The 27,647-nt window shown below is 30.7% G+C and overlaps 5 protein-coding genes across 5 annotated transcripts; 3 read left to right on the top strand and 2 right to left on the bottom strand.

The window, feature by feature from the left end:
• The first annotated feature begins 2,916 nt into the window (after window positions 1-2,916).
• On the top strand, window positions 2,917-4,941 carry LOC106764414 (putative phosphatidylglycerol/phosphatidylinositol transfer protein DDB_G0282179). Its single transcript, XM_014648701.2, has 4 exons — window positions 2,917-3,063; window positions 3,384-3,485; window positions 3,663-3,829; window positions 4,630-4,941. Exons 1-4 carry the CDS (start codon window positions 2,940-2,942, stop codon window positions 4,726-4,728), a joined length of 492 nt encoding a protein of 163 aa, XP_014504187.1. The 5' UTR covers window positions 2,917-2,939; the 3' UTR covers window positions 4,729-4,941.
• A 2,413-nt stretch (window positions 4,942-7,354) lies between these two features.
• LOC106764889 (serine/threonine protein phosphatase 2A 59 kDa regulatory subunit B' gamma isoform) lies at window positions 7,355-10,913 on the top strand. Its single transcript, XM_014649326.2, has 2 exons — window positions 7,355-8,949; window positions 10,169-10,913. The coding sequence occupies exons 1-2, from the start codon at window positions 7,729-7,731 to the stop codon at window positions 10,556-10,558; spliced, it is 1,611 nt and encodes a 536-aa protein (XP_014504812.1). The 5' UTR covers window positions 7,355-7,728; the 3' UTR covers window positions 10,559-10,913.
• A 323-nt stretch (window positions 10,914-11,236) lies between these two features.
• On the bottom strand, window positions 11,237-12,510 carry LOC106764890. The gene is made up of 2 exons (XM_014649327.2): window positions 12,355-12,510; window positions 11,237-11,942 (listed from the first exon to the last, which is right to left on the bottom strand). Exon 2 carries the CDS (start codon window positions 11,888-11,890, stop codon window positions 11,459-11,461), a length of 432 nt encoding a protein of 143 aa, XP_014504813.1. The 5' UTR covers window positions 11,891-11,942; window positions 12,355-12,510; the 3' UTR covers window positions 11,237-11,458.
• A 1,550-nt stretch (window positions 12,511-14,060) lies between these two features.
• On the top strand, window positions 14,061-20,961 carry LOC106763127. Its single transcript, XM_014647320.2, has 18 exons — window positions 14,061-14,302; window positions 14,503-14,620; window positions 14,703-14,890; window positions 15,004-15,111; window positions 15,518-15,582; window positions 16,223-16,328; window positions 16,746-16,829; window positions 17,251-17,397; window positions 17,472-17,600; window positions 18,740-18,807; window positions 18,940-18,973; window positions 19,079-19,163; window positions 19,698-19,765; window positions 19,853-19,966; window positions 20,047-20,082; window positions 20,216-20,302; window positions 20,474-20,565; window positions 20,659-20,961. The coding sequence occupies exons 1-18, from the start codon at window positions 14,105-14,107 to the stop codon at window positions 20,753-20,755; spliced, it is 1,824 nt and encodes a 607-aa protein (XP_014502806.1). The 5' UTR covers window positions 14,061-14,104; the 3' UTR covers window positions 20,756-20,961.
• A 634-nt stretch (window positions 20,962-21,595) lies between these two features.
• On the bottom strand, window positions 21,596-24,291 carry LOC106764311. The gene is made up of 5 exons (XM_014648589.2): window positions 23,905-24,291; window positions 23,216-23,340; window positions 22,356-22,447; window positions 21,916-22,002; window positions 21,596-21,837 (listed from the first exon to the last, which is right to left on the bottom strand). Exons 1-5 carry the CDS (start codon window positions 24,252-24,254, stop codon window positions 21,733-21,735), a joined length of 759 nt encoding a protein of 252 aa, XP_014504075.1. The 5' UTR covers window positions 24,255-24,291; the 3' UTR covers window positions 21,596-21,732.
• Window positions 24,292-27,647: the final 3,356 nt, after the last annotated feature.

The raw sequence follows: 27,647 nt of genomic DNA, 5'->3' as shown, positions 1-27,647 counted from the left end.
TTATTAAAAAGAGGAAGATGGATCAACAATTTTATGAAGTTTATGTAACTTAATTTAATAGACTTTTGACAATGCAATTTCTTTTTTTGCATTGTCTAAAAAAAATTATTACCACTAACAAAAAATATGCATCTATATTTATATTTTTATTATATTAAAAAATATTTTAATTTTATTATTTTTATAGCACTTTTGTAAGGAATTAATAAAAAGGTAGAAAAAAAATAATAACACATTTTTTGAAAAAATAGTATACATTATACTAAAAAAGAGGAAATTAAACATATATTATAAAATAAAATTAAACTACCTTAAACATGAACTGTATAAGAAATTAAGACAACAAAAGAAATAGTGACTTGTATTTTGTAGAAATCTAACTCTTACACCAAAATTATGGAAAACAAAAAAACAAAATTGTCGTATATACAAATTTTTACTAGTATACTCTTGAGTAATATTTTTAAACTAAAATAATTGTTTATGATAAAAAAAATGACCTATAAAATAACTAAAAATGTTTATAATAATATTGTAAAAATTATTTGTATTTATTTTTATAAATACTTATGATTTTTTTTTTCAATTTAATAATCTATAATATTAATAAATGAATTGTTTTTAGTATATATCATTATACTCTTTTACACCATTTTAAGTAATTACTTTTGAACTAAAATAATTATTTATAAAAAAAAATACTTATGAAATAAATAAAAATTACATATTAAAATTATAAATATGGTCTATATTTATTTTTTATAATTTAATAATATTTTTTTAATAATTATTTTATTGTAATGCTAGTTTTTTTGCACTTGTTTTTAAATGATAAATTATTTATTTTTTAAATAGAAAAAATTATTTCATTGTTAATTTTATTAAATAAATAAATAATTTATTATTAAAAGGTAAAATTTATTCAATTAAAAAAAGACTTAATACACCTGATGGTCCCTATTTTCATCAAGTGCATTCTTGATTCCCATGATTTTTTTTTTCTGTTCAATGTTATCTAAATTTTGTTCAATTTGATCTTTTTTGCTAACGCCGTTTAAATAGTTAAGACGGACAATCCAGGTGCGCACAACAGTGTTGAGATGACATTTAACTACTACCACGTCACCAAAAGTAGAGTTTCTTGATAGCCCCACCCCAAAGTTAGGGTTCTACATTTGGGGGAAACCTTCTTGCACTTGCGCTGCAAGAAGAAGGAAAATGTTGTTCGTTTTGCTTCAATGGAGGATGATTTTACTAATTATGCAACTCATGGTAGCACGAATAAGACGAACCTAGTTGTGTAAGAAAGCACTCACGGTGGCCGGTGGAGGCAAGCCGCGACACTTTTCTAGGTTTCTTTGATTTGGGATTTTTCTGGATTTCATTGTGGTTCTCTGTAGGTTGGAGAAGATGATGGCCCTGGAGCTTTGCACAAAGGTGGCAAGGATTGTCGCGCTGACGATGAAGCTCTCGATTTGATTCATCGCTGATGCGCGAGAATGAAGATTTGAATGGAGTTCGAAATTAGGGTGTCATGATTTAGGGGAGATTGTGACTTTGATGGTGGTGGTCATGGAGGTTGTGCGTGATGGCTGCCATGGTTCTTTGCATGTGCGACTTCACGGCGACATGGTGACTTTGGACGATTTCTGTGGCGGCGGTGGCGTTAGGGTTCGGTGGGCTGAAGGCTGAAGAAGATGGTGACGTGACAGTAGTTAAATGTCATCTCAACACTGTTGTGCACACTTGGACTGTCTGTCGTTAACGATTTAAACGACGTTAGCAAAAAGGACCAAATTAAACAAAATTTACACTATTTAAGATAACATTGAACAGAAAGAAAAACATGAGACCAAAGTAAACGCACTTGACGAAAATAAAAATCATCAGAAGTATCAAATGATATGAGAAGAAGTCAACAAATGCTATATCATATTACATTGGATATCATATAAATAGTGAAAGAAGTTATTCTAAAAAACATTTAAACTTAAATTACACATTTAGTGACTCTTTGTTTATTTAAATTTTTTTAATTCAATAATAAACGTTTCCATACTAAACTCTAGATAAATAAATAAATTGCAACTATGCTTATATTTTTAAACAAATATATATTATTGTAAAATAAATTAATTTATTTCCAATCAAACAGTTTTAAAATTTTAAGATTTTAATTATTCAATAAAATTAATACATAAAAGTTACTTAAAAATAATAATAAATTTATAAATTATATAATGTGATATATTAGAGATAAGATTAAACCATTATAATAAAACTGTTCCATTTTTTTTTAGTTGGTTGTTTCTATTTTCTTATGTTATTAAGAAGTTTTCTTCTATTTACTTTTATACAATTAAGCGTGATTTGGTTCTAAATCAATGCAAATATATGTAAACTAGTTTACGCATTTTTTTTTAAGTACATAAAGAAATGCATATGGTAAAAGCATCTTTTAATCATTAAAAATCTAAATAAAATCCAAACTTTTTTCTGATTTAAATTAAATTACTTACAACATCACTCAAAAATTAATTACAAAGATATTGTATTTTCTATGATAATTACTTAATTTTATGGAAATTTAAAAAACAAAATATTATTTCTCATTTCAAAGGTTCTCAAACACGAATATGTTAAAAAAAGAGATTGAAGAAAAAGATAGATGTGCAATAGACTAGATAAAGTAAAGATGATCAAAGCTATATATACTCTTAACACGTGGAATCGTTCACTTAGTTTGATAAAAAAAATGTGTTTGAATTTCAAATTCATTTATCCGTTGCCGTCATACTTTAATTAATGATGTAATCGAGAGTGTAATTAAGTGGATTGCATGCAGCACGCGTTACTCTTTTATTATTATTTTGACATTACTATATGCATATATAATATAATGTCATGCCACATACCATTTCCATGATACTTCCATAACAATGGCTACTCACTCTTCTACCACCCCATACTTCTCTTTTTGCCTAACACTCATCACTTTCACGCTTTCTTCTTTTCATGCTCAAGCTCGATTTCATGCTCCACACCCATCTTTCAAATACTGTGGTAATTTCCTCAACTAACTTTAAGTTCACATCTTTGTTTCATTCTTCAACATTTAACTTTCATGCATCGTCTTAGTTACCAGCTAGTTGAGATCTTCCACTCTGGTGAGTTTGATTTTCAAAAGTTTGTTTCGTTTTCAATCAGAAACGGAATATGTTAGTTGAGAAAAAGTGAAATCAATTTTTTTTTTTTTGAACAGGAGTATTTGAACAGCGTTAAAGTGTTGATCTATTAAGCTAGCTGTGTGGTTAGGGTTTTTGTTGCTTGTATTGTTGGTGTGTTAGCTCCCTCTGTTTTAATTTGAATTTTATGTTATGCAGATACGCATGCAGCCTATGCTGTAAAGGTGAAGGGAGTGGAAATATTACCTGACCCTGTGGAGAGAGGAGTTCCATTCACCTTTAAGATCCCAGCTTACACGCGTGAGTGCTGATGCTTCTTCTTTTTTCCCCCAATTCCTATGATCTTCTGGCTCTGTGTTTTTATGCTATTCTTTGAATGCGTTATGTTTAAATGAGTTGCTCAAGCTTAATATGGCTATTCTATTAGAATTAACTCAGATTATTAATGAGTGGAGATTGTTCATGTAATTCATGCAGCTGAACCAATTCAAAGCGGGGACTTAATATATGAAATTTCATACGTTGGAGTGGAAGGGCCACCTGCTACATTTCTCCATGATCTCTGTGAGGAAACACCATGTCCGGTGCCTGCAGGCAACTTTATACTTGTTCACACCGAATTATTGCCTCCATATACCCCACCGGTTAGTCTACCCCGTATACACACACTATACACAGTCCAGATTCTCTCTATGTCTTCAAAATACACTGTTTTGATATTCATAGTGCTGTCTGTTATGGTATTATTGAGCACTGCAAATCGGAACTGATACTTTTGCTTTTATGATGTGAATGGTGGTAGGAAGTAAGTAGTCCTGGTTTGGTTTAGTACAAAATAAGAAACGAATTCAACCCAACTGAAAAATTATTTACTCGCACCAAATTGAATTGGAAACAGCTTACCTTAACTGTATCTTTGGTTTGGTGTGTTGTTCCTCCGTTGGTTCATGGTTCTGTTTACTTCATTAATACTTTTTGAACAACCATGCTTGGTTTAGCACAGAAAATCAAACTAGAAAATGATTATTCGGTGCACTGTTAACAGTATTTTTGTTTTGTGACTCTTGATTCAATTTGGTTTGCTAATACTTTTGCTAATCATGTTATCTTGATCCAAAGAACTTGATATTCACCACTCCCCTTGTTCTGGTTCCATCTGTATTAAACTTTTTCAACTTACATATCAACAAAAATCAGCCATGTTCTATGGTTTCTGTTAATATTTGTTAATCTAGTCAAGGCCATTTCAGCCGAATAACTCATGAAGCTTAATGTGGTATAATTAATCCAAATAACTATAGATCATTTTTCATTCCTCACTCAGATTGATTTTGTTTTGGTCTTCTACAATTTTCTCATTTACAACTTATCTGTTTTCCATTAACTTTTTTTGATCTTGTGTTCATTGCGTACTTGCTATTAAATTTTGCCACTACTTATGCAGGGCACTTATGATGTGAAGCTGACATTTAAGGATCATAAGGAGAAGCTATTGACTTGCATCACCTTTCCCTTCAAAATCGGTGCTACATCTGCTATCTAAATTATCTAGCGCCAAACAGTTCTTAGATGCAATCTCAACTCTTGTTAATTTTGTTTACGATGCAGTTTTCATATGAACTAGTTAAATACCAGCTTATGAATGATACATAAATAGCCCAAAAAGATGTCACTGGCATCTCCTTGTCTTAAATAAATTTGGACATTTTAAATCCTGATAGCTTGTTACCAATTTAGGAGGAGGATGGTTTTCATTGTTGCCCTTAAATTTAGAGTAAGTATCGTATAAGTGGTATCATTTCATGGTATTCACCCACAAGTTAAAGAGCATTTGGGGGCACTAAAGAGAGTTTAATACAAAACATCAGGAAGAAAAATATTTTTTATAAAAGAAGGGAAAATAGTTTTTTTAAGGTAATTTTTTGCATCTTATATTATAAAAGAAAAATACTTAATTAATTTTAAGCCGGTAATGGTTTTAAATGTTTTTAATTGATTTTTTATTAAATTTTTGTTATTCATCAATTATTAAAAAGCTTTATAGTTTTTAATTGAATTTCTGTTATTTAATTATTTGATTTTCTATGAAATGGATTATATGAATGTAATTTTGCCATATCACCTTACCTTGTCTATTGTTACTCTAATTTTATAATTTTATACGATAATAGTTACACGTATAAATTTAAAATATTCCATTAAATAACTCACCTTTATTTAGAAAAAAACTTTCACAAAATATCTACAAAAATGTATTAAATTAAAACAGCATTATAAATATTAAAGTTTCTAAACACCAAAAACAAATAATAAAATTCTAACTTTTCAACTTTTTTGGCAACTGGGGAGAGAAATTTGGATAATAAGAACAAATTTTTTTCCAAATTCCAAATTTGATCAGTAGAACTTTTGTTTTTGCAATTATTTTTTATTTTCTGCTAGATTGATTTCACCAGAGCAATTAGAAAATAATCTCTTCTTAACATGTTCTCAAATCTTTTGAGTCATTATTCCTTTTGTAAAGAGATATCAAAACCATTTCAAAGTGGCTAATTAACATCTTCTAAATAGCAAGTATTTCTCAAAATTAAAATCAATTAAATACTGGCTAATTAACAAATTACACCAAACTCCAAATTCTTTTAATTTTTCCAAAAGCCTATATTTTGTTGGCATTTCACAATAATTTCCCAAAATCCGAGTCTCAAACAACTTATAAACACCAAAAGCTTTAAATTAAAAACAAATAATCTACTTTAGACTAGCTTAGAATATGATTTATTGTTTTTTTTAATCTCTAAAATGAAGATTTTATCATCATCAATAATCTCATATTAATAATATAGACAAATTTTGTTTTTTTTTTTATTATTTTGATGTAATTTTGTAAGGATGATAACAAATGTATTTTTATTAATATTGAAAGAGTAACCAACGTATAATATATAGAATGTAGATAACCGTACAATAATTAACATACAAAAATAAGAAAAGAATATATCAATTATTTAAGACAAAATCAATTATGTAAAAACTAAATAAGGTAAATTATAATCAAATATATTATTTTCTGTCATATTTTTTAACAATAAATTTATGATAAAGTTTTAATATTCAAAACGAACAATATTTAAAAAAATGCGATGGTTATGTTTTTATTATGTCCAATAATTTTATATCATCAAGATTTCTAAAACTTTATCTAAGTCATTTTGTTTCAAAATTGATACTAAAATACTGTTCTTACTAGTTTTAATATGAAATTTTTAATAAAAAAAAGTTATTTTATTTTATTTTATTTTGCGAGAAGAGAAAGAAATGGGAAAAATTAATTCTATCTTTACGAAAAAAAGTATATTTTTTTCATATTCTAATTTCTATAAGCACCCTTAAATTTTATAAGTCCACACCTCCTTCTTAGGTATTTATAAATTTTTTCGTAATGTTTTATTTTCGTTCAACTTTAAACTCAACCTAAAACTTAATTCCAATTACACCAACCAAAAATAAATTCTCAATTATCTAAACTTATGCTATTTGTATAATTTATAAACCCATGCATCATACAATATACACAATTATTTAGTTTATACTTTATAAATCACAAAAAAGTACTAAAATAGTTTTCAACACATAAACCAAAGGAGGGAAGTATTCAGCAAATAAGAGGAAGAGAGTTTTTCAATAATAAAATTTATTCAAAAACATACTTTTATATGTAAAATAAAAAAAAAACTTATAATCATTTTTTTTTGTTCTTACTGACTTTTATAAGTTCACTCAACAATTTTTGAATTGAATAAACTAGTTAAACAATTTTGAATCTCTACTTAAAAAATGTCCTCTTACAAATTTTGTCAAACATAATGATTAGTTACACAGTCACTATATATATTTTTTATTTCTTCACTGTTTTCATTGACTAATTCAAATAAATTTTAAGTTAATATTTTATTTCAAAATCGGTAATAAAACACTTTTAATATTTTTTCATACAAAAAATATATCATTGTTGTAAATTTTAATTCTAGTTATATAAAAATATGATTATATAAAAGTAAGTAATGAGTCGAGTACACATGATAAATTGCTAATCATCAAAACATAAAAAATAGTAAATTCAAATATCAAAATTGGGCCACGTCATCAAGTTTCGCACAATAGGGCAAATGTTCTGGGACCAATTTCCCTCTTTAAACTTCACTCTCTCTAATTTTGTTGCATTTTCTCTGGCTTTCTTCCCTTGTTGTGCCATCTTCGCATGCTTTTTCTCAATGTAAGTGCTTTCCACTTCTTTATCCCGTCGATTTCTTCACGCTCCAGCGTATGCAGTCGTAATCCGTGAATTTTTTAGTACAATTTTCACTGATATTTTCTAAGGTACGGGTTTCGGATTAGGTTATTTGGGCATGCTTATATCGAACCCTCCCACGTGTTTCATTGGTTGTGATCGATAATGTTATTGATCGAGATTGTGAAAGTTTGATTAGTTAGTAGAAAGTTGGGGTCGTTTTCTTTTTCTGGTTTCGGGGGTTCTCTAGATATGATTAAACAGATACTCGGTAAAATACCTCGCAAACCCTCAAAATCATCTCACGGAAATTCAAACGGTGAAGGAGGGTTAAATGATGGTTTCTCACTGAACTCATCTTCTAATACCTTCTTGAAATCGAATTCTGTTTCTTCAAAATCTTCGAGTTCTGGTGCAGTTGGGTTTCGTTCTGGGAATGAGACTATTGCTCAACACTATACCAATCAAGCTAAGAAATCAGCTTCTACAACGGGTTTAATAATGGCTTCTACAGTTTATGAGGCTTTGCCTAGTTTTAGGGATGTCCCTAGCTCGGAGAAGCAGAATCTTTTTATTAGAAAGTTGAACATGTGCTGTGTTGTGTTTGATTTTAATGATCCTGCCAAGCATCTCAAAGAGAAGGACGTTAAACGGCAAACTCTACATGAGCTTGTTGATTACGTTTCATCTGTGAATTCGAAGTTTAACGAGTTAGCGATGCAGGAGATGACAAAGATGATAGCAACAAATTTGTTTCGCGCTTTACCTTCTTCCAATCATGATGGCAGGTTGGCAGATATCAGTGAGCCTGATGAAGAAGAACCTGTTTTGGAACCGGCGTGGCCTCATCTGCAGATTGTGTACGAATTTCTCTTTAGATTTGTGGCTTCGCCTGAGACAGATCCTAAGCTCGCGAAAAGATACATTGATCACTCGTTTGTGTTGAGGCTGCTTGACCTTTTTGACTCGGAAGATCAAAGAGAGAGGGATTACCTGAAAACTATTCTCCACCGTATTTATGGGAAGTTCATGGTGCATCGACCATTCATTAGAAAAGCTATCAACAATATCTTTTACCGGTTCATATTTGAGACAGAGAAACACAGTGGGATTGCTGAGTTGCTTGAAATATTGGGCAGCATAATAAATGGTTTTGCTTTGCCTTTAAAGGAAGAGCATAAACTGTTCCTCGTCCGCGCACTGATTCCGCTACACAAGCCTAAGTGCGTTTCTCTTTATCATCAACAGCTTTCTTATTGTATTACTCAGTTTGTCGAGAAGGATGTCAAGCTAGCTGATACTGTGGTTAGAGGCCTTTTGAAATATTGGCCGATAACTAATAGTGCAAAGGAGGTAATGTTCCTAGGTGAGTTGGAGGAAGTTTTAGAGGCAACACAAGCAGCAGAATTTCAGAGATGTGTGATCCCATTATTTCGTCGGATTGGCAGATGCCTTAATAGCTTACACTTTCAGGTGCTTATGAAATTCTATCGTTCTTTTCTTATATGAATTCTGCATTCATTTTATTAAGCATTTGCCAGCAACACCGCAGCTCTTTATCTGTATTCTGATGTTATTCATTTCCATTTCCATTCTGCTTGTCTCAGCTATCTTAAATGCTATCTAGTATTTGAATATTACTCAGTTTTTACAATGCCATTTCATATTTTCTGTATGCGCATGACTGTGTGTGGGTCTAAGACAGCAGAACTAAAATAGGACATTGTATGAATTTACATCAAGAAACTAGCTGTGGTTTCGAAGGCTTTTTCAATATACTAGGGTAAGAATATATCAGTAAAAATTTGGTAAGTAGGTGGCTGTGTAATGTTGTACTACCTCAATTGACTTCAGATTTCGACCATCAAGTTTTAAATGTACAGCAAGCTAGTTAGCCTAAAATATCCCTTCTTGACTTGATATCCCTTCTTCTTTTCATGGTCATTTGGAAAATAACATTGTTATATGGCTCTATATATACATCTCAATTTTTTATATTGATTCATAATTTCATATGAAATGATCATTCAATTTTTCTTTGAAGTTAAACTTATGTTGCCAACAGCACATTATATATGGTTGCTTTTATATAACGATTTTGTTTGGACAACTTTCTATAATGACTTCTCAAAGAGAAAAATAAGAAGAAAAAATAATTGAGTTTCTTCATAAGTTAAAATTAGCTTATGCATTAGTTAAAAATTTAGAGAAGATGACTGAGCGAACTTCTATAAATATGCTTATGCATAAACTAATTTTAACTTATGGTAAAACTCATTTTTTTTCTTGTTTCTCTCTTAGAAGTTCTTGTGTAAAAATTTGTTCAAACAGATTCTAAAACTTGTTTTTGGTCAACCTATAGGATATTGTTAAATCTCCGAAATTTGATATATATTTTCATATGAAATAATATTGAATTTTCCTGTAGTTGAACTTTTGTTGCAACAATATATTAATATGATTGTCTTTTATGTTAGAACTTGCATTTGGGACAACTGTAGATTGTAGATTTTTGGGTTCTTTGTTGAGTTTTACGAATACATACTATAGTTTTATTATCTGGAATTAGACTCAAAAGATTAAAACTAAACAATGAAACACAGCTTAAGTGCACCATAAAAGTATGTGTTCAAATTAAAAATTAGCTAGATTTAGTAAGTTATGTTTGATGTTATCTTTATTCTGTTGGCAGGTAGCTGAACGAGCTCTGTTTCTGTGGAACAATGACCATATTCGAAATTTGATCTTACAAAACAGCAAAGTGATACTGCCTATAATATTCCCTGCTTTGGAGAAAAATATACGGGGCCATTGGAACCAAGCAGTTCAGAGTTTGACCCTGAATGTTAGAAAAATATTCTCTGATGCTGATCAGGCACTTTTTGACGAGTGCTTGATGAAATTCCAAGAAGAAGAAATCAAGGACAGGGAGAAGCTAGAAAAGCGGGAATCCATATGGAAACAACTGGAAGAGGTTGCCGCAGCTAATGTTGTAAGCAATGAGGCCATTCTTGTGTCAAGGTTTGTGTCCTCTGTTGCTATCACAACCAGTGCAAATCAATTGGCTACTGCCGGTGGTTGAGAGCTGTCAGAGATCCAAATTGTTTGATCTGACCTCATGATGAGGAACAAAGGTGACTCGGGCGTTAATGTGGATATCAATCAGCTCCTTGTTTCTGGGCATTTTGTCTCACAATTTGTTCTGGAATCATGGGTATTATGTACCATAAGGAATGTAGTTTAATAGGCGATGTTGTTTTAGAAGTCTAGCCATTGAGATTATGCGGTGATACATACATAAACAATCATTTCCTTTCGCTACCTTTCTGTAATTCAAACATTGGTAATTTCTATTTCTTGCCTTTTGCAGAAAAAGATCCCAACCTTTATTCACATTTACTGTTCCTTCTGGGAGTAGTTTTTTATTTGCTGGCTGACCTGCCTATCATATTGGATCCTTTTTTTTTTTCTTTTTCTGAAGGTGCCATTACACGTTCGAATTTTTGGTGCTTTTCGGTTCCCTGAAATATGTGGCCTTTCAAGGATTGAGATTTAATGATACATCACTGTACACCCTTCTCTATCCCATCCGATGAGTGATTTGCAAAGTATAGAGTTGAACATACACAGCTCCAAGTTAATGTGTGTGCTCTTATTTTTATAAAGAGATATCTTTCTTACTTGTACACGTGTGCATTACCTTCAAATATATATTTATGTTGATAGGTTTTGAAAAACAAATATCATCTTAGTATAGTGATGGAATAACAAGTTGGTCTGGATAAACTCGTCGAGAAGTCTTGCCTAGCATAGGTAAAAACATGAAAAAGTATACAACATAAGCAATTAGTACCAAATCTTTTAGAAGGTAGTGAAGTATCGCAATCAGTCAAATATATTGACAGTGCAATTAGAACTGGACGACTAAAACTACAGACCACATCAATTACTTGAAACATCCAGATAAGACGTGGATGTTACTTTAATCATCTCCATATGCTCTAAAACTGTAACGTTCTTGATATGGGCCATTGAACCAGAGGTCAGCTTCAAACCACTTAGGGTACCGGACCAAGTCTCCAGCCAAAAATTGCATGAAACGCTTGCTTCCTTGAGGCACAACTCTCACTTCCCCTTCTTCAATGTACACCAGTTGGTCTACCTGCCAGTCCCAGGGAAGCTTGCTTTTCCCAGTCTTCCACACTGACCATTTTGATACTCCAAGCTCAGTTAGTCTCTCAGGAGACACTTTTCTTTCCACTTTCACATTGTACAATTCCTCCAACGATTTCTCTATCTTCATTGCTTTTATGCAACACCTTCCTTTAGAAAAATTCCCCGACTTTCCAAATCCCCTGGAACCATTGCTCACAGGAGAATAGCCGATGACCGATGTTGCCAACAAGCTTGCCATGCCAGGTGAACAGTTCAAACTCAGTCTGTTTCACTTTTAAAATAGCACAAACCTGCAAGGACGAATTTAATAAGTTCACAGACTTCCAATGTTCATATTATAAGAATTGAATAACTCCACAAAGAACCAAAATTCCCACGAATAATGTTTGTTAAATTTTAATTGCAAGTGAATGGCATATACAATAACAAGGGAAGAGATAACCAGAGTGAAGGATCAGGCTTACCATACCCAGCACCAACGAATGAAAGGACCAAAAAAATGAACATAAGTTCAGAAAATTATCAAATTGCATTCACTCAGAGATGGAGACACCATTCATTAAAAGCACATAACAAATCTTCAGATTCCAAAACACAAGACTCAATTAAAATGTAAAAACACCAGCTTTCTAATTAGGGTTTCCTCACAAACTAAGGAAAAATGCAAAACGATCAAAAGATGATTAAAGTCTGAGACTTTACCAGTTCAAAAGAATCGCAAGATTGAGGATGCAGAAGGGAATGATAAACCCTCACTGGGAGCAGCAGAGAGAGAGGTTTATCCTCAAAGTTGAAACCTTCAATTGGAGTGGGGTTTCTACACTGTTGCCAGCACAATTTTTGTTTCAAATTTTGGGAATAAGGCCTTTTTTACTTACCTACAGATATTTCTGAAAATATGAAAAATAAAAATAAAATAAAGAGGAAAACTAAAATTAAAGGAGATACAAATCATAAGTTTTTCCTCCGAAATAATTATTCACCCAATTGCCATTCTTTTATTTTATCTAATTTCTTAAAAACAAAAATTTAAACACATAGGTATTTAAAATTAATAAACTTATATTAAAACAATAAGAAATGGTTTTAAATTTTTTAATTGACAAAAATGGATTTTATACAATAATTTTAATGTATATTATTCTTTCCTTTCTTAAGTATTGTTCTTTCTAATTGTTTTTTCAATAATACTTTTTTTTTTGTCTTTTAAAGCTATTTTTTTCGACCTACATATAAATAAGATAAGAATATTTAATTTAAAATCACTTACATTAAAACCAAAATTAAGTTTGAACGGATTACTGTATAACTTGGTAGTTAAAAATTGAGATCGAAAATAAAGATTTAGTAAGTTAAGTTCTCTCAGAAAAACTGATCATTAACAAAACTAATAGATCCTTATTATTAATAATGCTATTATTGATTTATTACCATTTGAATTCAGAAGTTAAGAATATTTTTAACTTAACTTATATCAATTAAATATATATTACTATGTATTTTAGAGTATTAAAATATATATATATATATATATATATATATATATATATATATGGTTGTGATAGAACTGGCACTAGGCAGGTGGATCGTGGGATAACGTTATGTAAAAAACTAGGCTAATGGTCCCACACCTATATATATAATATTATATTTTTTTGGATTTAAATACAAATTTAACTAGCTCAATTGTATTCAATTTGCTTTATATTTAAATTTAGACGCAGTCTCCAATAAATTAGTAGAGATAATTTAGAATTTCTGTATGACATAAAAATTAAATAAAAGCAACTAACTTTTTTAATCAATATAAAAATAGTTTTTCAAAATTTAATTCAGCAAAAACAAAGTTATTTTATTAGAGACTAATCAGAAATATCTAAATAGAATTGCATTTATGCAAATTCTTCTCATATATTTTCCTACACACGAGAACTTAAAGCTTATAATTTTTTTTTGTCCTAAAACTATTGTTCCAAATTTATTTCTAAATTTTCAACAATTTTAAACCTCCTATACAAAATTATTTTATTATATTAAAAAATAATTATCTTAAAATCTACCCAAACTTTCGAATTCCACACAAAAGGTCTACCTATTATTCAATAGTTTACTTTTACTTTATTTCTTTATTAGTGCAGTTCTCAGTCTATATCCCCCAAAAAATTTTCTCACTAAATAGTGACTTTAATTCCTTAAAAATATAGGCTTGTAAATTTTAAAAAAATATATTAAATAAGTTATTAAAATACGGAAAAGTCTCTTAATTTAATTCTTTATTATTATTTTAGTAATATTCATTAACACTTGCAATTTTTGTTCAATTCATGAATAAATTGACAACACTTATTTTTTAAGTTAAAAAAAAAAATAGAGGAAGGAAAAAGGACATACGGAAGTTGAACGTGTGCAATTGTGGTGCGCAAATTCGTCGCCTTTTCATTGATCATAACCGATGAACCAAACACAGAAGAAGAGGGAAAAGCTAGTTACTTACTTCTGTTGTTCTCTTGTTTATCTTAAATTTTTAGCTTCTCTTGTTATGTCATTGCTTAGGCTTCAACCCATTAATGGAATATCTCAGCTCTCTCCATTCCCACATAAGAAAAGACCCCTCCTTTTGAGACCACAAGCTCTTCCCTCCAGAACCCAGGTACCAAATCTCCAGTCTCTCATGCCACCTTCTGCTTTCTTTGTAACAAGCCCAAATAACACTTATAGTGTAAAGTTTTTACATTCTCTTCTGTTACTGATTGAATATGATAAGATTGTTAGCTTTTAACAATCATATGTAGACTGGTTTTTAATTCGTTGATCATGTAAAAAATATTGTGCTATCTTTTACCTTTTTAGAGGATTATGGAGGGTGTTTCAGTGGGTGGAGAAGTTGGTGGTGCTGGTGGAGTATACTCTTATGAAGCCTTGAAAAGATTAGACAAGCTATGGTCAAGCATATGCTCCTCTCAAGAAGGTTCATGTCATTCCATGATTCTTATACCCTTTAGGAAATGAGAGAACTTTATATGATCTTCTTATGTATGTATTCATTGCAGTTGATCAAAAGCCTCAGCAAATTGTCTCTACCATCCCAGGCTTGTTTGGCTCATCTGGTCTTGCTGACAGAGCAGAAGGTTCGTATGATGTGTTGGTGTGTGGTGGCACTCTAGGAATCTTCGTTGCCACTGCCTTGTGTAGTAGGGGTCTTCGAGTTGCGATTGTGGAAAGGAATGTACTAAAGGGGGTAATTTCAGCTTCTTGATTGAGTTATCAACATTCAATCCTACAATGAAAATGGTCAGGGAATTCTTTGAAGGGTTAATTAATTTGAGTTGTATGTGTTATTTTTATGACTAGAGAGAGCAAGAATGGAATATATCAAGAAAGGAGCTTTTGGAACTTGTAGAAGTTGGAGTCCTGGAAAAAGATGACATTGAAAGAGCCACGGCAGTGAAATTCAATCCTGTAATTCCTGAACTTCTTCAGTTTAGTTGCCAATCTGTTTGTAGAAAGGGTCATCTTGATTAGGTGTTTCTCCAAAATTAATATCTTGAATTAAGTTTGAACACACATCGCATACCTAAACACAGCAAAAGATTGATAATAGGGTCTTGTTAGTTACAAATTAAATGAAAAAAATCACAGAGTACTGCAAGATGAAATGATCTAACAACTGAGGGATATTGGGATAGTTTCTTTCTCCAATCGACAAAAAGCTATATCTCACAAATGGCACGAGTCTTAAATGCTGCCTTCAAGCCAAGTCTTCTTTTGTAAACTCCGCAGGATTTATGCTTCCTACATTCCCCTTTATTTTATTTTTAATTTACTTATTACTGACTCCTCTTCGGCAACTTCGTAAACTATGCAGAATAGATGTGGATTTGAAAGGAAAGGGGATATCTGGGTCAGCGACATACTTAATCTCGGTGTTTCGTCAGTCTTCTTCCCATAATAACTGCTTTCTTGTATTTTAATTATGAATATATAAGTTAATCTTTGTTATCTAGTTAATATTTTTCTTTTCTGTTCTGTCTGGCTTGGCAATGAGCAGTTGCAATTGCTTAGTTTAGTGTATGCTTAGATTATTTAATTATTAGAGAAAATTTACTTATTTCTCCAAAATTTCTTTAACTAAAACTTTGGTTATAAAAAATTTTTTATACAAAAAATAAGCTAATTCGATCACATATATAATTGGTGCATATGTATTTCCCTATTTTTCATATTCCTTTCAAGAGAGAACAGAAAATTTGTTGTAGCTGACTGGATGTAAAATTACTGAGAAATGTGCAAGCAGATTGTACATCAAGTTTCAGAATTCTTCATCCAGTCTTAAAATATTTTGCATAAAAAAATCTGACTTGGTATGAGAGCCTGTAACTTATCTTGATAGTTGTGTATTCTTGTATGTTATTGAATACTGTCTGGCTTAACTCTCATAAACATGCATTTTGTTATTTTCCTATAGGCACAGAGCACAGGGTTTACAATGAAGTCCTTTGACAGTAAAATTTAGTATTCCGTTGAAGATCTAGACTTTTCCTTAAACATTCTTCTTTGCTATATTTTGCAGACCAGAAAAGCTTATAGAGATTGTAAAGACACGGTTTATCTCCCTTGGTGGAGTCATTTTTGAGCAGTGCAGCGTCTCCTGCATTAATGTATATGAGGATGCTGCAGTGAGTTCACCGTAACTTCTAAAACTAGTTATTCTAGCGCAATCATGACGTGCTATTTTGTGAAATTCTATTACTGATGAATTATCATAGTTAAACCAAACACCATTCTAGGCTGTGTAGCCTGGTCAGATGTCTCATTTTGTTGAAGTTCTGTATACTTTTTTTGCATTTAAAAACACCACTTAACTGTAGATAAACATCAAAGGGTTACAAAAAGAAAGTCTTACACTGTATCAGAAAAAAATTTGCATAGTAGATTGAGGATGGTCAGCGAAGCATGGAAACAGAAAATACATGAACCTAGCATTGCAATGAAAATTTTAAATTACCATCTAATTTATGTGACTGATAAATGATAATTTTTATTTTATACGGAGATAGTGAAGCATGAACCACATTTTGTTTTTTTCTTTTCAGGTTCTAAAACTTTCTGGGGACAGAATATTGTCATCTCGTCTCATAATTGATGCCATGGGCAACTTCTCCCCTGTTGTAAAACAGGTCAGGAATATACTTTTACTCACCGTTGCATCCTAACAGATATTTTATGATTTTCATAGTATTATCACAAGGATGTTTGCACGTGTTTCATTTTCTCTGTTTGGGTCGTCTGTTGTAGTTCTATCATCCATATGCAGGACACATTAACTGTCATTTATATGCATGCAAATGCAAGTGATGCAATATTTGTTGAATAATTAGCCACTTAAGTTCACTGATGGTCCCTTTCATCGTATTATTGTAAAAATCAACACTAACAAGAATGAGGCTGAAAACTTTTCATGAAAATATAAAAACTTCTGTTGATTAAAGTTCTACACATGCTATTTAATGAATGATAAATAAGCACATACTGGGTATTAAAATTAAAACCTTTTCCTGAAGTTTCTTCTGATTGTCATCATGTTCAATGATTTCACAGATAAGAGGTGGGCGAAAGCCTGATGGTGTTTGTCTTGTTGTTGGAACATGTGCACGTGGCTTTAAGACAAACTCCAACAGTGATGTCATATTTAGCAGTTCATCAATAAAGAAAGTTGGAGACTCAAAAGCACAATTGTTTTGGGAGGTACCTTTTACTATATCAATAGAAACATAGTATCCTTATGCTATTTTTAAGAACTTTCGCTGAAATCTTCACAGGCATTTCCTGCAGGCTCGGGTCCTTTGGACCGTACTACTTATATGTTCACTTATGTGGAGCCTCAACCAGGATCCCCAAAATTAGAAGAATTATTAGAAGAATACTGGGATTTGATGCCTGAATACCAGGCTAGTTTCATTTTCTTCATGTTCTCTAATGTGTCTTGATATTTATTTTGTCCATTTTGAAGGACATTGTACCCTTATGTTACTTTTGGCAATTAGTTATTTTAGCATTCATAGTAAAATATTGGTTTAATTATTTTAATAGTCCTTATTTATGTTGGTTTTTTTTATATTTATTTTGTCCATTTTGAAGGACATTGTACCCTTATGTTACTTCTGGCAATTAGTTATTTTAGCATTCATATTAAAATATTGGTTTAATCTTTTCAGTAGTCTTTATTTACGTTGGATTTTCTCAAATATGTCTCTTTCTTATTTTTTTGTGTCAATTGAGTCTCTAAATGTGAAAAATCAGTACAATTGGATCTATGTGGTTAAATCCGTTAAATTGGGTTAATGGGTTAAAATACACTCACGGTTGTGTCACGATGGCCTGAGTTTTGGACTCTAGGGTTCACCATGGTTGTTGCGAGTGGTTTGATCTTGTGCTATGATGGATATACTTGCGATTAGGGTGTCGTGATTGAGTTTTTGATGAGCTTAATTTTAACTCTCTTAACCCAATTTAACAGTAGGATTGAGACAAAAAATAAGAAATGAACCTATTTGAGAAAACCTAACATAATAGAGATTATCAAAATTATTAAACCTATTCAATAAGATTATTTAAAGTTTTTGAGTTTAGAAAAAAAAAAGCAGTAGGCGTGAACTCATGATCTCTACTTTGAGTTTAGTCATAATTTGCTGTTTGTTTTGCCTAACTAAGGGCTTCATGTACATTCTATTGAAGTTCTTTCTGTAAAAAATTTCAAAGTGTGAACAATCTGAGTGCAAAATTAGAATATCAAAAGATCAGTTTTGTTCCTTTCTTCTATATCTTATATGCTCCGCTCTGTTTTTCTAGTAGTTACTGATCAAATCCAGTTTTGCCTTTCTTTCTCTATGTTTTAAAGAGCTTCTGTGCATTGAGTTCTACAATGTCTATTCTAATCCATAAAGGTTTACACTATTCAGATATTATATTTTTTTTAACTCATATAAGGTGCCAAAAGTTTTACATTTCTCCTGATTCATTTTTTTATGCAAGTGTTCTGCTGCTCTCAGCTTGATACTGACGTCAATTTGCAATTTTTTCATTATAGGGTGTTTCACTTGACAATTTAGAGATACTGCGAGTTATTTATGGAATCTTTCCCACATATCGTGAGAGGTAATGTATTGCATATGAGAAAATTATCTAAAAACCTGACGTGCTCTTTGTCTGCACCTAACTTATTCAACTTATAATTTCTTTTAACATTACACCGTACAATGTTTGATGATGATATGGAGCACTTGGCAGTCCGCTACCAGCTTCTTTTAATAGAGTTTTACAGGTAAATTACGTTATACACTTCTGAAGCATCTCTATAATAATAAAATTAAGTCATCGATGATCTATATCAACTAATATTAAATCATTGAAGCTTCACTCTCTGTAGTTTGGTGATGCCAGTGGCATACAGTCACCTGTTTCATTTGGTGGATTTGGAAGTTTGACCAGACACCTTGGGAGACTGTCAGCTGGTATGTCTTTCAGTGAATTTTTTAAACTTGTGATGTGCATTTTCGTACTAGTTGAAGCAGATCTATTGCTATGTTGTAGGACAGGAGTTACCTTCTTTTTTTCAATCTGAGACTTTAAACTCTGAATGTACAATTCTTTTACTCATTTCCAGATTGTTCTGGAATTTATTTTCCAGAAACATGAAATAAAGAACATGTACAACAATATCATTTGACTAAAATTTGACCTCAAAACGGAGGGTGTAGTGAGTCTATCATCACAATTCCCACCTCCCATGGTTCATTACCAAATGGCACTGCTGGTGATTTGTATACCCATACCTAATTGTTATAAGTATAAATGTGTGGAGTGAATATTAATCAATCATCAGTCCAAGTTTGTAAATGCTATAAATAAAACATGCAATGGTGCTTAAAGTATCTGGATGGTTTTTTTAACGAAGTAGCTCAAACAAGTAACAGCTAACTACAAAAAAAAAAGGTGTACTATTGAGATAACTGATTCTTTCTTTTCTCCACTTTATTGTAATGAAGGAATACATGAAGCAATCGATGGTGATTATCTTGACTCATACAACTTGTCCTTGCTGAACCCTTACATGGTACTCTCCAACTTTTCTCAAAGGTTTGAGTCTTTCAGAGTCTGTGGTATGAAACTAAATACCTGACCAAGATTATGTATCATGCAGCCCAACTTGAGTGCTTCATGGCTGTTCCAAAGAGCAATGTCAGCAAAGAAACAGTCCAATGTTCCTGCAGATTTTATTAATGAACTTCTTTATTCCAACTTTAGTTGTATGCAGGTGGTATATTTCTCTCATGACTGAGATTATTTTGATGTTTTTTCTTACCGTGGCTTCTTTCATATCCTTCACTTTTGCAGAGGCTAGGTGATCCAGTGCTACGGCCGTTTCTACAGGTATACTTTGGTCCCAATCTGAAACTCTGGATATGTTTTTTTCTGTCTTCTGTAAAATGTTATTTCTCAAAACATATCAAATTTTAAACTTGGAATGATGACTTTGCTAAGATATCATCTCTTATATTTACAGGATGTTGTACAGTTTGGTCCACTTTCCAAAACATTAGGCCTGGTTATGTTAACAAATCCTCAAATAATCCCATCCATATTCAAGCAGGTACTTCATGATGCAAGGGAATTTCACATAGTCTTGAAGTGCAACTTTTATATATGTTCTTCTCTTTTAGTTTCTCATATTATATATGTAATTAGTAACACATATAGGAACCTAGTTGGAGTTTGATAAAAATATGTAACATAAGGGGTTAAGAATTTGATCTTGTTCCAGGTTGGTGTTCCTGTACTTGTTGATTGGTCGAGACATTTTGTGGGGCTTGGATACTACACCTTTCTATCGACCTTTGCTGATCCTATTGTGAGGTAAAAGTCTTTAAAAGGTCCTTTTAAACCACTTTTTAGCTTCCTTATTGACAAACCTTGTATTCTGTGCTCATATGTTCAATGAATCGCAAGGCCACTGGTACATACCTTGCCATCCAAGATGAGTTTTCAGTTGAAGCGGCATCTTGAGGCTTGGAAATATGGAGCTGGTCTTGATTATAAGTTATAGGAATTACTAAGTGATTCATACCAACCTACTAGATAGGGATGACGTGGTTTTCCCTCACATACAAATTCATCCGTGATGCTTCTCAACATTCACTCTTCATTCATCTTGAACTTCATTTCTTTTTTTACAACTTCCATGTCAAGTTAGGTTGCAATAAAAGTTGTATGTACGACAAATATAATTTAAGCTTTAATAACAATTTTTAAACCTATATTTATAGTAATGATTTAATGTTTTTTCTTTATTTATTAAGTAGTCTCTATATTTTTTTTTCGAAAGATTCAATGATCCATTACGTTAGATTAATATTAATGTCGTTTAGAAGATGAGCTAACATGCTAATACAATCGTCTATTCATTTCACGCACATTGTTGTCTAATCTCAAGAACAAATTAGGTGGAATAACATTAATGTTAACGGAAAAGATTACATTGAATTTTTAAAAAAGAATAAATATTAAAGATCATATTGAGTAAAAAATAAGTAATGACCAAAACTACTATTTAATCATAATTTAATTTAAGGTTAAATATTTTTTGTCTTCAAATTATTTTAAAAAATTATATTTCATCTCTAAGCTAAATTATATATCTATTTTATTCGTATCTTTTATGAAAGTTTTATAAAACATCCTTTTGACATACTACATGTGAATTTATAATATAATTTCCACGTGCTGTTTATTGGAAATAAGCTTTCATCAAAGATTTGGAAGAAATAAATATATAATTTAGTTTTTAAGACGAAACAATTTTAAAAAATAGTTTAAAAATAAAATAAAAAACATATTTAATCTTTAATTTATATCATTGATATTCTTCCATTTACTACCGTCTTAATGATTGATACACAATAATACTCTTTATTATTTTTATTCTCCGGTTCAAAATTTACAGACACAACAACAAGCAGAGGCATACTCTATCTTTGGATGGCCATGCAACATATTTCTAAAGCAACTAAAGTCATGTAAATCTCAATCTGATGTTTTTCTTCCCCAAATTTTAGATAGCTCCTTTACGATAGTCTTCTGTTTAACATCTTCCCCTTCCTTATGCCATTTTCTTGACACGTTCTCAGCCTGCAAATCCAAGCTTTGAGTTAGGCTTATGAATTGAAATGTTCTCAGAAGACTGAAGAAATACAATTTTAAACTTGCCCATATTTTGAAGGGAGCAAATTGTTCTTTGATACTCTCAAGTTGTGGCTCCACGTACTCTTTTCCCTTAGTTTTGATGTCACTCATCTGTAATGTAACAACAACAAAAATTTCTGACAAACTCAACAAACTAAAATGTCTTTCAACATGATGAAACAATTTAAGAAGAACGATGAATGAGAATGGATCAAGGTAGACATTCTAGTGGATTACTTAACTAATTTAAAAAAAAAAATACATATACTAAACTCTAGGATCCACATATTAAATTATGTTGGTATTTTGTATGAAAAATATATTTTAAATCTATATAGTAGATCATATACGTATCTGACCAATATCCTAAAATTTGAAACTTAAAAAAACTCCTAAAAATTAACTTGTTCAAATTCAAAGGACAGATAGTTAGGTAGATATTTTCAACAAACTAAATCACTTACATTATGCAGCTCTAGCTTGGAGGCCACCGTACCAAACACCAATGCAGCACCACCAAATACAAATGCAGTGGCAACGGCAAAAGCCTTTCCAACTAAATAAATGGTAATTGAAAATTTGCATTAGAAAACATAAGCATCATCCCCGAAGAATTTGCCCGAAACCATTTTTCCTTAACACAATTATTGATATATATAAACACAACAAAATCAGGATGAAGTCACAAACCAATCTCTAACGAAGTAAATAACCAACTGAACATTAATTTAGTACAGGTCTTAAACATGTGTTCATTATAAATTACAAACAACTCTCTTCAATTTTAAACAATTCATGTATGCGGACCAACATTAAAGTAATATTTATATTTTTATGTAACTCTTATAGCAACTATCATGAAATATGCTCTAAGTACTACAACTTTACTCCCTCAAATTATTAATATACTCTGTGGACCTAATAAAATTACCTAAACTCCTCCGACACCTTCCTCTTTATACTACTGCATCAACTCAAACAGATTGGGGCAAGTTGCTTAGTAGAAAACACTTGATGCTTGGTTTTACCTTCAATCATTAGCAGTTGTACATTCCACCATAAACTCCACAGAGACATTAAGTGATTATGTGAAAGATGAGGGCAACAAGCTCAATATATATAATCTAGTCAAGTAGATGTCAAGTCCACAATGTACATATTCATTGGTGAGAAAAACAATTTATTTCCCTGATGTTGCATAAAAAAACCAGGTATCTATAAATATTGAGAATTGCTTAAAACACTCACAGTTTATAATACAGGGTAAAACAAAGCAATGAAAGATCAGAGATATACATTACAGCAGGAATTTAATGAAATGTACCATGTGCAAGCCCTTCACCAGCAGCTTTCAACTTCTCCGGGTTAACATGAGTGGCATACCTATCTTGACGCAATTCATTAGCTGTTGAGGCCGAAACTGTGTTTGCTGCTTCAGGCAGTTGCCACCTGTGCAACCAAACCGTCGTGCATAAGCAATTGAACAAAACCACTCATTTTAAACATAAAAAAGAGAAGAATCACAACCAGCTTCTTTGCCTATTAAAACCCAAATTCTAAAATTGAAAAGTGCAAATAGGGCATACTATCTGTATAAAAGAATTTTACATTGTCATTCAATCACAAACTACAATAAATTTGTTAAATCTTACAATAATTATCTTAAAAGTCATTCTTGTGACGACTCTTAAATACTCAGAAAGTATAGAACTTTTATACTGATAACACACAAAAATGAAGCCCAATTTAAAACTAAAGGTTAAAATTCAAATGGGAAACCATTATGCATATGATATTTGATTGACGATGTAAAAGTATCTGGGAAATTGAAACAGCGAGTGATGATTCTTAAATACTCAGGAACTATAGAATTTTTTATACTGATAATACGCAAAAATCAAGCTCAATTTAAAACTAAAGGATACAATTCAAATGGGAAACCATTATACATATGATATTTGATTGATAAGGTAAAAGTAATTGGGAAATTGAAACAGAGATAGACGAAGAAACCTTTTGGGGCCAAAAGTGACTTGGGGCAAGGAAAGGTAAGCACGTAGAGGATTGAGAGCGTCGGGGGATACGGAAGAATGGATTTTTGGATCGGAAGGAAGGACCCATTTGGAGGCAGAGAAGGAAGAAGTGGTAGCTTCATCATTTCTGAACACTCTGGAAGGAAGATGATGTCTTAGAACCTCGGGAAGAACATCCGAATGATCATGTTCTTCGTGGAAGTTTAGGTTGTTGCTGTTGTTGGACTTAGGAATAGGGTTTTTTTGGGCTAATTTTCCTACGGCTTGTTTGGATTCCTGGAAAAAATACGCTGCTTCTTTCCCAGCTAACCTTCCCGCGAGAAAACTCATCTTTCAGTTTTACTCTGTGTCTCGCTTTCACTCTCTTCCACCATATTTATACGGCTCCCAAGCTATGTATGTCCTTAAATATAATTAAAAATTAACAATTTTTAAAAGGTTGTTTGAAAGAAAATTTGAAGAACTTTTAATACTTTAAGAAACTAGATATTTCTACCATGTAATTGGTCAAAATTTCAGAAAAAGTGATTAACCAGAAACTAGTCATTAACAATCCCAAAAAATATATTTATAAAGAAGGGTTAAATATGTTTTTAGTTCCTCTACTTTGGGGGTGATTTTGGTTTTAGTTCCTCTTTCAAATTAAGGTACAATCTAGTCCTTTAACTTTAGAAAACTCTGATTTTAGTATTTTTTATCAAATTTTTTTAACTTTATTTGCTGTTTAAAGCACGTTTTTTAACTTTATTTGCTGTTTAAAACACATTTCGCATTTGGATTGTTTACATTGTTTGATACATTTTGCTAACATTGAAGCAAAATGTGTAAAACAGTGTAAACAATCCAAATACTATAATAAAACGTGATTTAAACAGTAGATAAAGTTAAAAAAACGTGTTTTAAACAGTAAATAAAGTTAAAAAATTTGGTAAAAAATGACTAAAACCAAAATTTTCTAGAGTTGAAAAAATAAATTGTACCTAAAACAAATCCTTCCAAAATATAAGGATTAAAAACATATTTTACCCTATAAAGAACTATAAAAGAAAAACAATGACAATGCATCATCTCTAAACTCTATTATATCAATGCTTTAAAATCTCCCTTTTTGAATGGTAAATTTTTTAATAAATTTATCGCAAAAATGATAAAGAAGTATAGAGTATGGGTCATGTAAATTGGTTTGTAGAATAGAACATGGCAATTACTTTGTAGAATAAAATATGAGTTTAGTTTAATTTATGAGTAGAAAGTGTTCTTTGGTAAAGAATCTGAACTGTGAAAAGCTTAAATTAAGAAGAAAATTGTTGACTAACTCAAAATGATTATCAAATTACTTGGGAAACAAGAATTATGCAACATCTCTTATCCTTGCACAACAAGTTTTGGTTTGTATTCGACGTCTTCATAGATTTCTCTGCTATTGTTTATTGCAGAGCAAAATATAATGCTATTCTTGTGATTGTTTTGGGTTGGGCTACCTTTAAGGTAAGATGATTAGATGGTAGTTTCTTTCTGCACTTCCCTAAATTTCTTCCAGCACGTATGAATAAAAATTTGTTTTTTGATATCTCCTTTAAACCATATTCCGAAAATCTTATTTTATAAATTCCGTTATAGATAATTTCAAAAAAACATACAATTAAAAATTCCCTTTTCATAGAGGATAAAATATATTTTGAAAATTATGGAGATGTGCACATAAATTATGGAGGTGCAGGAAGAAAAATATGAGATAATGAATTCAAATTGAATAGACTGAAAAATCAGTGATTCTATAAGATAGTCAATTTATTATGTATTTTAGTCTTGAACCGAGAAAAATGAAAAAAAAAAAGAAGACATATTCGTCTAGTTCTTGTTTTTATGTTGAACTTTATCTTCTATATTTAAATATTTAACACATATAATATTTCTTTGGTAAGATTTCACGTTTTATATTTCAAATTTTCTTTTAATTTTCTCATATCACAAAATTTTTATGAGTTCATAAATTAATAAAAATAAATTTATAAGAATAGGTATGCAAAAACTGAAAATGATATACACACACGAGACAGATGAAATACTAAAAAACAAATAGTCCAGTAATATAATTCTTTTTCTGAAATGACATTTTTTTAAAAAATAATGTAACATATAAGACCTGTATATCATTTAGATGAATAAAGAACAGAAATTGTATAGATATGCTATAAATAGTTATTTTTAATTGAAAATCGTGTTTGTGTAAAAACCTACTAAAAGATATAACGTACTCTTGGTAGGATCTCTGTTAAAAAAACACATATTCAATTATAGAAGAAAATTACTACAAAACTAATTTTTTGAACCAAGGAAGAAAACAATACTATATAAACTAAAAGCAATACATTACTTAGAATTCTATGAATATTTCATTACTTAAAAAAAAATGAAACAATAAGATTTACCTTTTAAAATTTGTGTTTCTTAATAATTGTCTTATACATTCGTAATATTTTTGTTTTGTGTGCTAAACAAAACTTAGGAAATGATCTTGAGATCTTGTTTACTTAAGTGGATTTGAAGGTGAGTAATTGAGTGTATTTGAAAAAATTTGAAGATAATTTTTTTTTTTTATTTGAGTGAATTTGGAGGTAATCGAGAGTAAATTTGGAAGTAAATTTTTTTAATCCGTCACATAAATTAAATTCTACACTAATTCTAACAAACTTTATTTCCCTATACTTTTTCAATGCTTTTTTTTCCCATACCTTTTAATCTTCTTGGTGTGTCAAAACAAATATATTTTACATGTACCTACCTATTTGCACTCTACAAATTAATTAAGATCTCTAATAATTAATTAGGATTAATTATGTTTTAGGCGTGGCTCTTGGATAAAACAATAGCAATAGGTTATTATTAATCTATTTATGAATTTTCTGTTAATCATGTGATCGTTACAGATAAGTTATCAGCCTCAGTTTCACACAACATCAAATAAAACTATGATAAAATCTATTGACCATGAAAGGTTAATCAAATCTTTAAATATTTTTTATTCTCTTTTAATGTAAACTACTCAAAAATCATTGACTGATTCCGTACCCAGCATGTGCTCTTAATGATCACATTTATAAATCATTAAACAAAAAGTCTATTAATTATCACAAGATTGTTGAATGATTATGGTGACAAATTAAAAACCACATTCATCTTTGATTACTTTAAGAAGCATGTCTGCATTTTCTTCTAAATATTTTCCAACATCTGATATAAATTTCATTGAAAATTAATAAATCGAACCATCAATAATTAAACAATTTAGAATTTAATTAAAATACACTAATAATATACATATTTTTTACAATATTATCTAATCATAAATCATTATATTTGATACTATTTATTCTTTTGCAATAATTAAGCTAACGTTGCTTTCTAATTTGTTAGCAATGCAATGATACTCACACCGACCATATCATACAAAGAAACATTCATATTTTTAACATTACATAATGTATTCATCAATACACAAATATGAAGTAATGCGAAATCTAATTTACGCAAAAATTTTATACTAATGTTAGATTACCATATTACACGTCTACCGAAAAATAAATAATGATATATATATATATATATATATATATATATATATATATATATATATATATATATATATATGATTCTTTCTATTAAAAATAAATTATTGTGAATCAGGTGCATTTTATTATTGACCGAGTTTCTTTCCCAATA

This window comes from Vigna radiata, chromosome 6 (genome assembly GCF_000741045.1).
Source record: "Vigna radiata var. radiata cultivar VC1973A chromosome 6, Vradiata_ver6, whole genome shotgun sequence".
In the NCBI taxonomy this organism is placed as follows: domain Eukaryota; kingdom Viridiplantae; phylum Streptophyta; class Magnoliopsida; order Fabales; family Fabaceae; genus Vigna; species Vigna radiata.
This window is presented reverse-complemented; position numbering and strand designations above follow the sequence as displayed.